This window comes from Peromyscus leucopus, chromosome 1, assembly GCF_004664715.2.
Source record: "Peromyscus leucopus breed LL Stock chromosome 1, UCI_PerLeu_2.1, whole genome shotgun sequence".
NCBI lineage: Eukaryota > Metazoa > Chordata > Mammalia > Rodentia > Cricetidae > Peromyscus > Peromyscus leucopus.
Window position 1 is genome coordinate 64,177,771 of NC_051063.1, and position 18,866 is coordinate 64,196,636.

The 18,866-nt window shown below is 40.3% G+C and overlaps 1 protein-coding gene across 1 annotated transcript in view; it reads right to left on the reverse strand.

Annotated features, from left to right (window-relative positions):
- Positions 1–18,866, reverse strand: part of LOC114692211 (scavenger receptor cysteine-rich domain-containing protein SCART1-like) — a 49,819-nt gene that overhangs the window by 19,247 nt on the left and 11,706 nt on the right. Inside the window, exons 3-4 of the mRNA XM_037202993.1 lie at positions 15,811–16,043; positions 14,793–15,104 (exon numbers count right to left, since the gene is read on the reverse strand). Of these exons, the coding sequence (XP_037058888.1) occupies positions 14,793–15,104; positions 15,811–16,043 (545 nt within the window). The remainder of the gene's footprint in view (positions 1–14,792; positions 15,105–15,810; positions 16,044–18,866) is intronic.

The following is an 18,866-nucleotide window of genomic DNA, read 5'->3' on the forward strand; positions in this document are numbered from 1 at the left end:
AGACCAGAATGACTAAAGAAATACAGATAGTGGAGGAAGTCCTTGAAGGGTGACCTCAAACCTCAAGAAGTTCCAGAGGCAAACAGGGACTATTCTAGGAACTGAGATCCTGGCTACTTTTGTTTTATTTGGATAAAGAATCAGCTTCATTCTGAGATCTTGAGAGAGGCTAAATTCAACAGAATAATTTCTTTGGTGGAAGAAATTTCAAGACAGTGTGGCATGCAAACTGTGGCATTATTTATTTCCCACTATTATTATTCAGATCACCAAAGAAAAATAGAAAAAAGATACAAAAAATGCTCCATTTCATGAGGATAGGAACATGTGAAAAGCTTTAGACAAAGAGGGTGCATACAAAGCAGCCATGGCTGTTGAAAAGATTAGCACCATCAATGAACATCTTAGTTTCCTTCTGGTCCTATGGCAAAATACCCTAACAAAAGCAATGTAGTGGAGAAAAGGGTTGACTTATATTTCCAGAAGAAATACAGTCCACCATGGCAAAGTGCCAGAGGCTGTAAGAACATGCAGCAGATGATATTCATAAGGTCAGCCCACCAAATGAATAAGTCTCTGATGGAGAAACTTCATCAAGCAAGGTTTACAGGACCACAGACTAAGAACGCTGTTTGCTTCTGTCTGTAATTTTCTTATGTGCTACCACAATTCTCTCTTAAAACAGCTATGGGATTTTTCCCACAGCCTGAATTGGTAATGTGTTCTCTCCATGAGCATACTGGGCACATTTATCTGTGGATTGTCAAGAAGATGATTTCTCCTTAAGCTGTATAATTTTGATAAATAGAAAATATATTAGGATATCTTTCATAGCCAGGCCTTTGTCTCATGGAAACTGTGAGAAACTTAGAAATATCTTTTATATCATTAGCTCAGGCTGACATAAGAAAAGCAACAGTATCTCCCCAGTTCTAGACAATTTCATACAATTAACTGACTTAAGACCTCAGAGCAAATTCAAAGTAGACTAGTTGCCCCTGCAAATGAATTCATAAGATAAATCTTCACAGAAAATGCACAAGGACAAATTCACAGGTGTCTAATTGTTTCACCAAGGTCAGGCATAAAGCAACTTTAGTGCCAGTTCTTTGTTTGCAAAAGTCTGGCTAATAATATTAAAGAAATAACTCCCTGCACAAATTCTGTCAGCAATTGACTCTCTGCATGAACTCCTAAGCTCAGTTTTGTGATACGAGACTCAAGGTTCAGCCAACTAACTGTTCATTGTTTAGGTCCTGCAATTTATGTGGGTGGTAGAATAGCAATTAATTAACCAAACCAGAGAGAAACAGCTTTACATCCAGCTAAACCACAGGAAAAGCATTCACACTTAGCTAGGGCTGCAGAGGACAATCTAACCTTGTATCCTTGAATAAAGAGTTACAAATTTCCTTTCTTGTGATCTGGGGTTGCATTCAGGATAGGAAAATATATTTTTAGGCTTGAGACACCTTCAATGTTGCTCTCCATTGGGAGGTGCTGAAGCACTTGGGGCTATGTGCCTCCTGGCTTTGCTTTGCAGCCTGCTCAGCCAGGGAGCTTGGCTGTCAGCCAAGTGTTGCCATGGTTACTCACTCCCAGCTGTGCCAGCTGCCAGGTCAGGGCAACATTCCAAGTGTGAGAGAAATCATGTGATTTCATGTGTGTTATCAGAAAGACTCTGCTTCTTATTGTTTATTCAAGAAATACAATGTGACCCTTGAATGTAACTCATATATTATCTAGAGCTTTCTATTAGGAATATATATATATATATATATATATATATATATATATATATTATGAAAGACAAAGAAGAGGTTTCAAGATGCAGTAATAAAGAAAGTTCCTATTAGAACATGTGTGCTCCTTTCCTACTCCTCAGAGAGAAAAGTTCAGTTCTCACTGATATCATGGATTTTTTTTTTTTTGCATATTCTATATGTGGTCTTGGAGCTGGTTCTCAAATACTGCAATAGCAAAGAAGGCATGGTTGTAGGAGCATGACTTACCTGTCACACTGCATGGGGAGGCAGCCTAGAAGTGGGGAGTGAATAAGAAGTGGATCCAGGGTACAAAGTCTCAAAACCCACCCCCACTGACATACTTCCTGCATCAAGAATCCACATCCTAAAGATTCTGCAGCTGAAGTTCCCCCATTGCCCACTACCATATGCACACCCACGAAGCTAGCTCCCTGATCTGTGACCTTCTGACCTACCTTGTGAACCACCTTTGACTGATGAGATGCTCCTTTTTCTGCTATCCTTCCCTCCACCAGCTGTTATCTCCACACCCACAGACCAAGCTCCAGACCCATGGTTTGGGAGTCATCTTTGCCTGGTCCAATTAAACAGCACATTCACCAGCTTTATCTGGCCTAGCTCCAGACACACAGATCCTACACTGGTCCTTTCTAAGGCATAATAGAATCTCACAACTAATACACAACCAAAGAAAGAAGCCCACATCCCATGTCAAATCACAAACACAAAAACAACATAAATGGACAAGATAGCATGTCTCCTATCAAGCCCATTTGTTCTAGAGAGGTTGTTCTCTAACAAGAATTACCTAGATGAACCCCAAGGCACAGAATTTAAAAGAAAATTCATAAACTTTATCAAATAATTCAAGGAGTTTAAGAAAACACTTCACTGAACACTTCATTGATAAGTGCCTGAATGATGCCCAAGAAAGTACAAATATACAAATGAATAAAATGATTCAGATAGTTCATGATTTGGAAAACAATTTCAATAAAGAGATAGAAATAATGAAGAGAACAAACTCTGAAATGAAGATGGAATTGAAGAATATCTCTTTGAAGCCTGTTCTTTTCTAATGAGAGACAGAAAGGAAGTGGATCGGGAGGTTAGGGAAGGGGAAGTAGGAACTAGGAAGAATAGAGGGAAGGGAAACTATAATCAGGATACACTGTATGAGAAAAGAATCTATTTTCAAAAACAAGAAATAAATAAACATAAATAGGTGACAGGTAGGTAGGTGGGTAGATAGATACATAGATACATAGATGACAGATAGATAGATAGATGCATATATATATATGTATATATATATATACATACATACATATATACATAGATAGCTTGACATGGATCAGAAAGTTAGATTGTTCTCTTGTAGTAACCCGGGAATATAAACAATAACTTTTGCAACTGGCCTCAAGTGGCCAGGACATGATTAATAATTGACAGGTTCTCTCTTTGTTCTTGCTTCCAATTTGGGACCAACCAGAGAAAGATAAATATGCACCCCTAACCAGTCACATGATACCCCACTTCTAGTTGTTCCAGCTGCTGCTTTGCCACACCAACAGCTTCCCACTGGGACCCGCCTCTCTAGAAGGCTTCCTACTGGGACCTGTCCCTCTAGAAGGCTTCCCATTGGAACCTGCCTCTCTACAAGGCTTCCCACTGGAACCAGCCTCTCTACAAGGCTTCCCACTGGGACCTGTCTCTCTACAAGGCTTCCCACTGGGACCCGCCTCTCTAGAAGGCTTCCCACTGGGACCCACCTCTCTAGAAGGCTTCCCACTGGGACCTGTCCCTCTAGAAGGCTTTCCATAGGAACCTGTCTCTCTACAAGGCTTCCCACTGGGACCAGCCTCTCTAAGAGGCTTCCCACTCTTTCCCACCTTTGAGTATCTGCCAAACTGCTCATCATGATGGTGACTCTTGCTGTATCAAGTCCATAATAAATGTTGTTTGCTTTTCAAATAAACCTAAACTAAATATGAACGCTTACAAAAATGCCTCACAAACAGAATGACTAAAGCAGACAGAAGATCAAGATTCAAAGATAAATCAGAGAATCTAGACTTAATATGAGAAGAATGTGAAAAAATTAAAGCGCAGGAAAAGAACATACAAGAAATGCAGCATACCATCAAAAGAGTAACTCTTTGAATTATAAGCATTGATGAAGGAGAAGAATCTCAGGACAATGGCATAAACCAGATCTTTAACAAGATCATAGAAGAAAACTTCCCCCAACTAAGAAAAAATATACCCATACAGATACAAGAAGCACAGAGAACCCCAACTAGACAAAACCAGAAAAGGAATTTTCCAAGATATATCATAGCTAAAACACCAAACATAAAGAGCTAAGAAAAATAGTGAAAGCTGTAAGAGAAAAAAAAAAGTCAAATAAATAGAAAACTCATTAGAATAACAGCTGATTTCTCAGTGGAATCTCTGAAAGCTGGAAGACCCTGGAGCAAGGCACACTGAATTATAAAAGACCATGACTGCTGACCTAGACAACTGTATCCAGCAAAAATATCTGCTAGAGTTGAAGGAGAAAGAAAAACATTTCACAATACAAAAACCCTTAAAAATTCATATCCACACACACAAAAAAAAGCTAAACAAACTACTGAAGTAATTCTTCAGAATGAAAAGAGTTATATAGGCACAACCAGAGGACTCTAGAAGGAAAACAATTGAAGCTATGATTTATGAAATACAAAGCATATGTATGAAGTAAGAATACAAACAGCAAAAAAAAAAAAAAAAAAAAACCAGAGAGACTGCAATCAACACACAGCGTTCAATAATAACTTTGAATATTAATGGCCTCAGTCTCCAATCAAAAGACATGGGCTAGCTAAATGACTAAGAAACAAAATCCTTCCTTCTAGTTTGTACAAGAAACCCATCTTAGTTTTCAGATAAGAACCACTTTAAAGTGAAAGGATGAGAAAAAAATTCAAAGCAAATGAGATCAAGAAGAAAGCAGGTGTCTCCATGCATTTTAAAAATCTTCTTGTTCCCATCCTAATATCTGACAAAACAGACATTAAACTAAATTAATCAGAAAAGACAAAGAAGGACACTTCATTCTAATCAAGGGATCAACCAATCAAGAAGATATTACACTACTAAACATATATATACACCAAAGTCTGGGGCATCCAATTTCATACAAAACAAACGAATGGAATTAAAGACATAGATGAACACAAACAGCATAGTAAGTGATTTCTACCCAACACATTTTCTAGTAGATAGGTCATTTGAACAAAAGAAAAAATAGAGAAACTTCAGAATTAAATGGACTCCTACAACAAATGGACGTAACAAAAAAAATCTACAAAATATTATACCCAAACACCAAGGAAAATACATTCTACTAAGCAACACATGGAAGCTTCTCTAAAACAGAGAAGTGTCCCACATGCTGAGAAACAAACAAATGTTAAGAAATGTAAAAAGCTTAAAATAATTTGAGGTATGGTATCTGACCATTATGTAATAAAACATAAATTGACAGCAAAAAACTCTAGTAAGTGCATAAATATGTGTATATTGAACGACTCATTACTGGATGATGAATGGGCCAAATAGAAAAGGAAAATATTCTTGGAACTATGAAAATACAACAACAAAACATCTGGGGTACAGCAGTCCTAAGAGGGAAGGTTCTAGACTAAGTACTTACAGTAAGATCAGAAAGAGTGATGTTTCTCTGGTTTCTTTCTCAGTCCACTTATCATTTATATAGGGGGTTACTGATTTTTTTTTAGTTAATTTTGTATCCTGCCACATTACTGAAGGTGTTTATCAGTTGTAGGAGTTCCCTGGTAGAATTTTTGGGGTCCCTTATGTATACTATCATATTGTCTGCAAATAGTGAAAGTTTGACTTCTTCCTTTCCAATTTGTATTTCCCTTGATCTTGTTTTGGTGTCTTATTGCTCTAGCTAGAACTTCTAGTACTATATTGAATAGATGTGGAGAGAGAACACAGCTTGTCTTGTTCCTGATGATCATGTGGTTTTTTTTCTTTCAGTTTGTTTATATGATGGATTACATCGATAGATTTTCATATGTTGAACTATCCTTGCATCTCAGGGATGAAGCCTACTTGATCATGGTGGATGATTTTTTGATGTGTTCTTGCATTTGGTTTGCCAGTATTTTATTGAGTGTTTTTACATCAGCGTTCATGAAGGGGATTGGTCTGTGATTCTCTTTGCTGCATTGTTGTGTGGTTTGGGTATCAGGGTAACTGTAGCCTCATAGAAAGAGTTTGGCAATGTTGTTCTTTCTGTTTCTATTGTTTGGAACTATTTGAGGAGTATTGGTATTAGGTCTTCTTTGAGATTTTGGTAGAATTCTGCACTGAAACCATCTGGCCCTGGGCTTTTTTTGGTTGGGAGACTTTTAATGACTCCTTCTATTTCCATTATAGGTCTATTTAAATTGTTAACTCCTATAGCTGATAAATGCCTTCAGTAAAGTGGCTGGATACAAGATTAACTTTTAAAAAATCAGTAACTCTCATATATACAAATGACAAATGTACTTAGAAAAAAACCAGGGGAGCAACACCCTGCACAATAGCCACAAACAATATAAAATATCTTGGGGTAATCCTAAACAAGCAAGTGAAAGACCTGTATGTAGCATGAATCTTAAAGAGTGATTAATAAAACCAAACCCAAGGCCAGTTATCGGGGTGAATGCTGGAAGATCAGAGAAGCAGAGGAAGCCACAGCTTCCTCACCTTGCCAATTCCTCAGATGATCCTGTTCCCTCGGGAAGCTTCTGAGTCCTCATCCAAATGGATCTCAGCTAAACTGTGCTGCTCAAAGCCTAAAAGCTTAACCAGCTCTAGTTCCTGGTCCTCACGCTTTATATACCTTTCTGCTTTATGCCATCACTTCCTGGGATTAAAGGTGTGAATCACCATGCCTGTCTATTTCCAGTGTGGCTTTGAGCCCACAGAGATCCAGATGGATCTTTGCCTCCAGAAGGCTAGGGTTAAAGGTGTGAGTACCACCATTTTCTGGCCTCTATGTCTGTCTAGTGGCTGTTCTGTTCTCCAGCCCCAGATAAATTTATTAGGGTGCATGATATATTGGGGAAAACAATATCACCACACCTGTATGACAAAACTTCAGGTGTTTGAAGAAAGAAACTGAAGAAAATATCAAAAAAAATGGAAAGATTTCCCATTATCATGAATCAGTTGGATTAACATAATAAAAATGGCTATCAAACCAAAAGCAATCTACAGATACAAGGCACTTCACATCAAAATTCCAACACAATTCTTTACAGGCCTTGAAAGGACAATACTCTATTTCATATGAAAAAATGAAAACAATATAGCTAAAACAATCCTGTACAATATAAGAATGTCCAAAGGTATCGCCATCTTGCACATGGATATCACATCCTCAGCCAAGAATGCATGAATGGTTGCAGTGTGGACCCTGAACCTTTTTCAGGAAAGCTCTCTCTGCTGTTTCTTTCTGTACTTGATAGTCAATCATTTAAAAATCATTAAAATATATAAAAACAAAAAAGTCCTACCCTTATGTGACACAGGTGACCGTAACAATGACTAGCAGGGCAAGATATCTGTAAAGGTATGAGAGGTGGCACTCATATGTTAGTAGTAAATAATAGTTATCTAATTGGACTTATGGCCAACTCAACAAGAGGAAATTCATACATAATACTAGAAACCTAGCCAACTAGTGATGTCATGGATCTTAGAGGAAAATCTGCTTTGTTAGAATAACATAATTCCTTAACTACATTATAAATCTTATCCTTATACCCACAGACAAGTGTAGCATTCACCAGTCATCAAAAAGCTACACTCTATAGCAAATAAAGACCATTATAGAAAACCACAACTGGGCACAATGCAAAGACTAGTGGATTGTGAGGAGTCTAGCCACAGTAGATACATATGCAGCACAGTTCCTATGTCTATGGCTCAGGGAATATTGAGGGGATGGGCAATGGTACAAGCTAGAATGCCTGGAAGTCTGTTGTATGACTGCCTCTCTTGAAAAGGTCTACATAAACAATACCTAAACAACGGCATTATCAATTAACATTCTAACTCTGGAGGAGTAAATTTTCACAGGGTCCCACCCCTAGACAAAGAATGGCAGGCAACTAATTACTGCAGGAGAGAGGGAGAATTGACCACTCCCAGGGATGAAGCCCTGATTAGTTAGTTATCCAATGTAAACTAAACTGGTCAGCCCTGAAACTACATACACACAGACAAAAAAAAATGTACTCAGTAAGTTTTACTTGTACATTCATCTATTTATATATGTAACAATATATATATATGTGTGTGTGTGTGTGTGTGTGTGTGTGTGTGTGTGTAAATAAAGAGAGGTTATTAATTTGAGAGTGGGAATGTATGAAAAGGATTAGAATAAGGATATATGGAGGGAGTAAAGAAAAGAAAGGGAAGGGAGAATGATATAATTATATTTTATTTTAAAAATGTATCAAATCAGTTAGGCGGGGGGCGGGGGGGAGGAGGGAGGACAGGGGAATCTGTGGTTGATATGTAAAATGAATAGAAAAATCTCTTAATAAAAAAGTATCAAATCCTTCCCCTCAGAGCTCAGGGAATCCCACAGATGAGGAGGCAGAAAGAGTGTAAGAGACAGAGGGGATAAGGGACACCAAGGAAAAAAAGTCCTCTAAATTAACATGAGCAAAACTCTTAGGAACTCACAGAGACTGAAGCAGCATGCAGAGGGCCTTCATGGGTCTTCAGCAGGTCCTCTGTGAATATGTTATGAATTCCAGATTAGTGTTTTTATGGCATTCCTGAGTGTGTGGATGAGTGAGTCTCTGATTCTTGTGCCTTCTCTTGGATTCTTTTCCTTCTGTTGGTTTATCTGTGGATGAGTGAGTCTCTGATTCTTGTGCCTTCTCTTGGATTCTTTTCCTTCTGTTGGTTTATCTTGTCCAACTTCAATGTGATAGTTTTTGTTTTATCTTATTATATTATATTTTGATATTTTTAAATGAATGAATGCAAACCTAGCCACTAGGGTAAAGGTTAACAGCTGAACTGTCATTTATACCTCCTAGGAGAGGAAATCAGTTTTCTCCAAAGAAGTGACATTGGATATATCAACCACCGCATGGTCAGGAGTAGTTGATCAACATATAATGGACTCTGCAGTTTTTTGTGTGTGCTTTTATTTGGATATGGTTTGGTGTTTGGTTTTTGGGGGGTGGAATTTTATTTTGTTTTCTTGGTTTCGGGAGGGTTGTTTGTTGTATTGGGTTTTTGTTTGTTTTTTTTTGAGAAAGAACTTAAAGTTAGATGGGTATGAAGGGAGAAATGATATGGAAGAACTTGGGGGAAGGGAGGAAAATGCTCAAAATATTTTTAAAATTAAAAGTGTTTTGACTAGTAAAAAACTAAAAATGTAAAAAAAAAAACTAAATAAAAAATAAAATTTAAAAGCTGTTTCATGGCTAAATGAGTTAAAACCACGGCATACCAATATGTTGCCTGCAAGACACTCACTTTATCAGAAAATTAACAGGTAGACTAAAAATGAAGGAAGAGAAAAACATGTTAACTAGACAGAAGCCAAAACTACTAGACTTATACTGAATAAAGTAGATATTAAGTCAAAATAATGAAGTGTAAGTCCCTACTCTAAATAATGAATGGGCAGAGAGTTAAACAAGAAGATATAGCAGGATCTAGAGAGTTGCCTCCGTGTTAAAAGTACCTGTTACTTTTGAATAACATCTCCATTCAATACCCAACACATGCATAGCTACTAATAACTGTCAGTAATTCCAGTCCCAGGATATTAGACCCCCTCTTCTGTCCTCCACAGGCACTAGACATACGTATGGCCAAATACTCATACACACAAAAATTTAACATCTACTTAAAAATTTAAAACAATTGCTGGGCGGTGGTAGTGTACACCTTTAATGCCAGCACTTGGGAGGCAGAGACAGGGCAGATCTCCGTGAGTTCGAGGCCAGCGTGGGCTACAGAGTGAGTTCCAGAAAAGGTGCAAAGCTACACAGAGAAACCCTGTCTGGAAAAACCAAATTAATTAATTAAAGAATATATATAGCAATTATACATGTGTATGCAGCAAACCAGATAACCCAATTTTATGAGAGAAACAAACTTTAAAGCCAGACTGTGGTGGTCACTTTTGCCAACTTGACATAATCTAGAACCACCTAGGAAGAGTCTCAATGGGGACCAGGAATGGTTGGCTGCTGGTTACCCTGGTAAGGGATTTTCTTAGTTGGTTAATAGGGGTGGGAAACCACCATGAAAGTGGGTGGCACCGTTTCATGGACTGGATCCTGAACTATATACAAAGGGGGAACCAGTCTGAGCACTAGGTGATCATCGTTCCTCTCTCTGCCCTGACTGTGGATGTGATATAGTCAACTGTTAGAAGTCCCTGCCTTGACTTCCCTATAATGACAAACTATAACCAGAATTGGGAACTAAAATAAACCTTTTCCCCATATGTGGCTTTTGTCAAGTATTTTATCAGAGCAATTGTCAATGAGACTAAGACATGGAGACAGGTTCAAATCAATCATAGTAGGGGATGCCACTTTCTTCAGAGAACAGAGATCCAGACAAGAAATCAACACAGGAAACCTACAGATAAACTGGGGGCGGGGGAGAGACCAATGGTTTTGACATGATTTATAGATTGTTTCAACTAATAGCTTCACAAAGCACTTCTCATCACACCTAAGACAGAGTAGATCATAAGATGTGCCAAAAATGAAGACTCTCAAACTCTAAAACTGAAAATCTTTCCTTGTCTATTCACTAAACACAACACAACAAAGCTAGATATACTTCAGTGTTAGAATATGTGTACAAGTAATGTACAAGGCTATAAGCTTTATCCTAACTTTAAAACAAACAAACAAACAAATAAAACTTCTAACATGTACAATAGTTTGAAGACAATGTTGACAAGAAAGCTCACAGCAAGCAATCTCAACAAACAACCTAATGGTATAACTCAAGGAACTAGAAAAATAAAAGAATAAACCAGATGTACAACTAGTAGAAAGAAAGACGTAATAAAGAATCAAACAGAAATAAATAAAATGAAGACTAAAAGTGGTTATCAGTGAAATATACTGGCATTTAAGTTAAAAAAATTTATTAGTCTATAACTAACTTAACCAAGAAAAAATACGAAAAAATCTCAAACGTATAAAATCAGAGAAGAATCAAAGGATGTAACTTCTACCACATAAAAACAGGGGAGCCTTATGAAATGTTTCTACAACTATACTACAGATGATCTATGCATACATAAAATCCACTAAAAGTGGACAGGCTAATAACAGGTGCTGAGACTGAAGGACAATAAAATATCAGGCAACAAAGAAAAGCCCAGGCTGGGTTGTTTTCCTAATTTTCCTAAACAATTTTTAAAAAGAATTCAAAACCAATTTTTCTCAATGTTTCTAAAATAAACAAATGCAATGTCTTCATTGGGGGGGGGGGATTTAAAAATTAAATATATAAGACACGTACCACAACACAATAAGGGACCTGTATGACAGTCCCACGCCCTCCAGCATCCTGAACAGAGCAAGGATAAAATCATTTCCAATAGCAGGAATAAGTCAGAGATGGTGACTTTTACCTCTTGCCAGATGTATGACTGAGTATTAAGGCAAAGCAAAAGTGAAAAGGAAACAAATAAAGACATCAAGGTCAAAAGGGAAGAGGCCACAGGTCTCATGTACAGACATGATTTCCTATGATAAAATTTTCAAACACTCCACCAAAGCACTTTCAGGACTAAGACAACAATTCAGTAAAGCAGCAGGACACAAAATAAATATTTGGGAATTAATATCTGTTTATACAGCTATAACAAAGACACCAAGAATGCCATGAATCAAGCAAGTCAATTACAATAGTTAGGAAACAAAATACCTAACAATAAATTAAATCAAGGATATCAATGATCACTATGATAAAATTGTTAAATACTCATGGAAAAATGAAACAGACAATAGAAATAATCCCACAAAACTCAATTAAAACAATGGGTGAAACGGAATTGCATCCAGCTAAGAATCTCTCCATAGCCAGGGAATAGTCAGCAGAATGAAAAGACAAGACACAGAACAAAGCAATATCCAATCTATTCTCCTAGTAAATGAAATAATCTAATATTTAAAACGAGCATAGACTTTCTGTCACCTGCCACAAAGAACCCACAGATGAACAACATATAAATGGAAAAAACATGCAACATCATGAATCATCATGGAAATACAAGCCAAAACAATTTTATATCATTAAACTCACATAGAGTGACTATTATCAAAAACATTAAAAATATAGGGACTGGTCAGGATGTGAATGTGGAGAACTCTCAGATGATGGTGGGAATTAAAATTAGTAGAGCCACATGGAAAACAGAGAGGAACTTCCTAAGAAGATAAATACTCAGTGACATCACTATGGTTTGTCAATTTATAGGAACAAAAATTGGCATGTGGAAAAGATATCACATGTTTATCTCAGCAAAATTTACAGTAGCCAGCATATAGCCAACCTAGGAATCCCTTGAAGAATGGCTATGTAAACAAAATGTACTGTGTGTGTATGTATACATATATGTATATAATATATTGTATTATATATGTGCATATTATATATAATATATATTTTCTTAATGGTAGGTGGCTCATCCACTCAATGAAAAGACTGAAATTCTGCCATTTGATGCTGCATGCACAGAACTAAGGACAGTAAAATAAGTCAGCCACTGAAAGACAAAGAATATAAATTGATCTACATGAGAAAGATGAATAATAGATCAAGCAGCAGGATAGAATCATAGAGCAGGTACCAATGCCAAGAAGGGAGAACTGGGGAAATGAGAATGAATGGTTAAAGATGCAGGGAATAGCTATACAGAGGAATGACTTTTAATATTCACTAGAACAGTAGGACAGACATAGTTGACCACAACCAGTGGAAGACTTCAAAATACACAGTGGATAAGATGTTAAATGTTCTCAACAAAGAAGATGTATTTGAGCTGACAGATATGCCCCTTACCCATTATAACTGACCAATGCTCATTATAACATGAATTGCCACGTCAGACTGGCAATTAAATATAGATACTAAGCACGTGTTAATTAAACACATAAGTACTTTACAGAACACATCTTAAAAGAAGAAATCATACTAGACCTACATAGAGGGGAGCAGGCCTAAATTCGGCCTCTGAGGACATGGTCTTGGAAGATGACAACCCCACCCAAAGCAGCCTGCAGATGCAATGCAATCCCTATTAAACCCCAACCAAGTGCTTGGAAAGTTAGATAGTCAATCCTAGCATTCTTGTAGAGATGAGGATTCCCAAAGACCCACAACCATATAAGCAGCTAGACACTCACTTTCTCATTTCAAAACTTACAGCACAGCAAAGCTATATGAACCAAAACACTGTGGTGTGGCATGAGGCTAGACACTGAGATCAATGGAATCAAACGAAGGTGCAGATATCATCTCACACGTATATGGTCTCTAAGTTTCTGGAAAGGGGACGGTGGCTACCCTTGTAGGAAGAATAATGACTCAAAGTGCTGCAGAAACAGCCCGTCCACATGGGTTACATGAACCAGTACTCCATACATCAGAAACCAATGTGAACTCAAGACCCAACATAGTCCTGGACTCAGTGCTGAAGGACAACTGTCTTAACAGAAAGCAGGAGGTGATGCTGCAGAACTCTGGACCTGCAAAGTCAAGCTTTAGTTGTGACACCAAAGCACAAGCACAAGGCAGAAAACTAGTTGGAATGAAGTGAACTATATATACAAAAGGACCACATCACCAGGGGAAACAATGTACATGGTAGGTCTGTGAAGCATGTGTTACCAAGGTCTGCCATACAAAATATGCCAAACCATCAATACTATCCTGCAAAATTCTACTCCCGTTCTGAAATCTGTGACAGAGCTGAGCAGTAGTTTCCATAAGGTGTCCAAAGGTGAACAAACATGAAAGGTTTGAGATGACTGAGAGGTCAGAAACCCTCTAGGACAGAAAATGCTCACCCTGAGCTGGCTGTTCAGTTGTCCATGATGACCACAGTCCATCAACCAGACCCCAGAATTAACCAGCGCTATACCAACCCTATCTCACCAGGCTGTCATCTGACTCACTTTTCTTGGAGGAGGTGAATAGAACATTCTGGCAATGGCCACAATAGTCCCATACTCCCTCAGACAGTGGGACAACAGCAGCTCAATGACAAAACAGTGGAGGGGCCTCTCTACACAGGCCAAGGTAGGAACTTCAGGATGTGAACATGGACACCCCATAGCCCAGTTCCCAGAAAAGCAGGCAAGCCATGAGAAGACTGAGTTCAGCATGACAGTTGGAATGCTCACACCCCATTAGTTGGCCTTCATATACTCTTGACACTGAAAGGGGACTGAAGTCAGGCAGGCTCCTTGCAGGCCGCTGAGATGAAGTGACCTGCTGGCTGATATCCAGTTCCTGAATGGGAATGATGTAGAAGGACGTGGGGCAATCTGGCCAGCCCTGACATAGAGACCAACAGGACAAGCACTGGGGTCTCCAGACAAGAACCCCTCCTCTTGCCTTCCTTCAAATCACGGATGGACTCCACACAGATTCTGACCATAAACATTCTCCTTTTACTTCAAGGAAGAAATGGACACCTCAGTTTCAGTAGGCAGGGTAGATGGGCACTGATCTAATAGCCCCTTAACTCCAAGGTTCAGACTGGAAAGAACAGTACCAGCTACACATTTGCCTACTAGGGATATCCCAGTGGTTCCCCGTAGCAATGTGGAATGGTGTCAACCATGATATAGCAAAGATTATATGGACCTTGTACTGTGGAGCAGATGCCTGATCCCCTTTCTTCATATACAGACACCCTCTATCCACACTAACGTGCTCTTAATAGGGCATTCCTACCTGTGCACACCACCTCGGTGGGGGATAGAACGTCACACTGCTCTGCAAAGTTCACATTGATCTTGCAGTGGAAAGTGTCAGGCTCTGTTCCTTGGCAAGACAAGAATTTCTGTTCTTGACTTCCAGTCCCTGCTCCATGATGAGCTCTGGACCACTGCAGCGCGGTGCCACACTCCAGGTATCTGCACAGGACACTTGCCTCTTTCTTCTGCAGGTCGCACTCCAGGATTGGGAAAGACCTGCTCAACAACTCAGGAGACCCGGCGCACGGACTGGCACCTCTGGCCAGCCTGACTTGCTGAAAGTAACTACCTGGTGGCACAGAAGAAAAACCCACTCCTAGAAGCCACTGCCAAGAGTACATGATCAGGGTCTGCGGACTGACCGTTTTCGTCTGAAGCAATGTGCACAGGATCCCTGGTGGTGTCGCCAACCTTTACTACTACCCTGGAATGACAGGCAAACAGAGCTCATCCTCCCAGAATGCTATCACAGACCGGGTGTGCTAAGGAGAGACAGGAGCTCACAGGAGAGCTTGGGACGGGCCTCGTTCCTCACAAACCGATCTGTCGAGTCTTCCTGACTTGAGCTGTGCCTGGTGCACAATGACAGTGTATAGGGACCCCAAGGTGTTCCCTGAGATGAACTAAGTACAGCAATGATATTCAGAGCTGATGGCTGACTTTAAAAAATATATAGGAAAAAAATTACTGATGAGAGAAACAAGGAGAGGGAGAACTGATATTCTTCAGAACAGAGAAGGAAGCTTCTGCCGTGGTCTCTCATCATGGTACTCTATAGAGGCAAGGTGCTCTCACCTTACCACACCCCTCCTCCCCTGGACACTGTCTCAATGCCTCTAGTTCTAAGGTAGGAAAGAAGACTAGGGGAGACTAGGGATTTGAGCAGCCCCCATCTGACTCACCTGAGCACAAAATTGACACTACACACTGGCACTTGCAGTCACTGAGAGGCACCCAGGCCCCTAGAGAACACTCCCAGAGGGTGGCCTCCTCACCACTGCACTTGGCACCATACAGCCAGGGTGCCGTCATCTCTTCAGGCCTCAGAACGTACTGGAAGGTAGAACGTGCATGGCTACAGCCAAGCTGTCTGCAGATCACTGAAGCTTCCTGCATGCCCCAGTGGTCACTACACACAAGGCCTCGCTGCCCACTGTGCTCCACTTCCAGATGGCCATCACACTGGTTTGAACCATCTATGAGATTCAGGAATCCTCCCCAGTCAGTCCTTCCGGGATAAGACATGAGTTAGATGGAGGAGATACTGGGAATTTCATTCAAAATGCTCCTTGATTAGAAAACTCATCATCGCTGTCTATCAGTTACTCCTTTTCCTAGATTCCCTCACAATGAACAGTCTGACTTACAACAGCATCAAAATGTTTGCTTTAATGAAACCTAAGTTAGTGGAAACTAGCACAAAGAAACGAGGCATCAGACATCACCAGCACTACGCTACTACAGACCTTGGTTGCCAATATTTTGCACACCTATCTCCCTCACACACAGTAAATAGCAATGCACACTCACCAGAAGGGAGGGTCCAGCAGGACAGCAGTAGGGGCCACAGACCCAGAGAAGATACTGCCATTCTGGATCCCACTGCAGCATCAGCTCCCCAAACTGATAGTCTCAGTTTAGGTACTTGTTCTGCCTCCAGGAAAAAGGTGGGCTCTAATTTACAGTGATGCTGTTCTAGGGTCAGAGCCTATAAGCACGCTGGGAGCCTCCCCTACATCAGAGCTGTCATCTGTAACCCAAAGAAGGCTTCCACTTGCTGTGACAGAGCCCAGAAAGCACCAGCAGTGTGGAGCTTCCTGCAGCTGGTACCCAGTGCAACCCCAGGTGAGGAGGACAAGAAGCCTCCCAGAAAGCTCTCAATGTCTGTGCCTCGTGAAATCGGGGTCAAGCAGAAGGGTGAGTATCTTTCTCTCCCTCAAACAGAAGATCTGGACAAGGACCAGGATCTTTCCAAGATGTGTTAGTCATTAGTAAATAGACTTAAAATTTTCATTTCATATTTCTCTCCCTCTCTGGGAGCTTCTCATAGGGCCCCTACCCATTCACTCGACCAGAGATCCACAGAAATTCCCACAAATACATCTGACAAATGAGAGATATTCGTAAATTTTCCAACTCTATGAAAGGAGCTGGAGCCGAACCCAAAAAGGTGCTGAGTGGTGATATGGAGCTTCTGGGTGGGAAAGAATGAGAAGTATGAGAAGGGAAACAAGCAAGAGAAATGAAGGCTGATATCCACTCCCAGGAAGGAGACAGGATCCAGCCTTAGTGAAGACAGACAAGAAGCAGGCCCTCTTCTACCTGGGAATCCTCAGTGAACCCTCAGGCCTTTGACTGAGCTGCCATATCCTGGTCACCAACTCTCACATTACTTGCCATTGTCCTAACATGAAGTTTAACAGTGTTTAACGCTCCATGAAAATTGGGACCAAGACTCTTGGAAGAACCTGTATGAACCAGGCCCCATGACAGTTTATTATCCCAAACCACAAAAAGGTTCTCTTTTCTACTGTGACACGCCATGAGGGTCAATGTTGCAGCTGAATGCCAGGAGAATCTTAACTTCACCAGAACTTCATGCAGGCCCATGCTTATAAGACAACAAATACTAACACCAATGTGCAACTTGGCCCATATGGCACAGCGAGAGGACTCCAGGAAATATACTTCCCAGACAGGATATGGTTGCGTTTGGGGAGGAAGCTTTGTGGCAGGAATCTTAGAGAGTCTTTATTAATAAAACAAACCCGGAGCCAAGTATTGGGGTGAACACTGGAAGATCAGAGAGACAGAACAGGCCACAGCCACCTCACCTTGCCAGTTCCTCAGCTTATCCTGTTTTCTCAGGCTGGAAGCCTCTGTGTCCTCATCCCATTGTCTCTCAGCTGAACTGCTGCTTGAAAGCCTGAATGCTTAACCAGCCAAATGCTTCTAGTTCCTGGTCTTCACACCTTATATATCTTTCTGCCTTCTACCATCACTCCCTGGGATTAAAGGCTCACTTTCTGGGATTAAAGGCATGAGTCACCATGCTTGGCTGTTTCCATTGTGGCCTTGAACTCACAGAGATCCAGAGGGATTTCTGCCTCTGGAATGCTAGATTTAAGGTATGAGTGCCACCATTTTCTAGCCTTTGTATCTACTGGCTGTTCTGTCTCTGACCCCAGATAAGTTTATTAGGGTGCACAATATTTTGAGGAACACAATACCACCACAAAGGTTGATGTATTTTTCATGGAATTCTCATTCAGTGAGATCACATACAGTAGTCATTAGTAGGAAGTCTATGGAGAGATGAAGACAGGGTGTGACCATGGCTTGGTCTCATGAGAGCTGTGGTCCAAGAATACTCTGGACATGCAGAATGTGGTCCTGAATAAATATGATCACAATTGATCTGAGAAAGTTTTATCACATTGGCCACCATTAATCTTCCAGTGGGTGCTAGACAAAAGACAAGGTGGACATAAATACTAAAGCCTCCAGTACATTAACAGGCTGCTGACCTTGGAAAAGCCATGCCTGGAGGTGACAAGAAGGTCAACACCATGCCTCATCAGGAGTCAGCCTCTCCTCAAAAGAACTGTGAAAAGAAGGATGAGTAGAAAACCCAAAATCCTTGGTCACAAATGAGAACACATGTTCCAGGTTAGGAAGAGAAGAGAGGCCCAGAATAGGGGCCGTGGTGGAATCACAACGTTTCTGGAAAGGACTAACAAGGATAGCCATAAGGAATCAGGTGCTAAAGGGGCTGTGTGCACACCTCAGAAGAACCCCGAGAAAGAGCAAGAACCACTTACTCTGAGGCTTTTACCTGCTTAATAAAACACCCAGTCTAAGGACCAGCCTTGAAAGAAATGAGATACAACTCAGTATACCAGCCTAGATAAATAAGTACTGGTCAGGGACACAGGGGGTGGCGTTTGGGTCTGTAAAATGTAGGCGCTGGTCATCACGAAGGCCCTATTGAAAGCAATAAAGCAGGAATAGCGAATGGACCCAGGGAAACAGAGACACACTTTGCAGAATG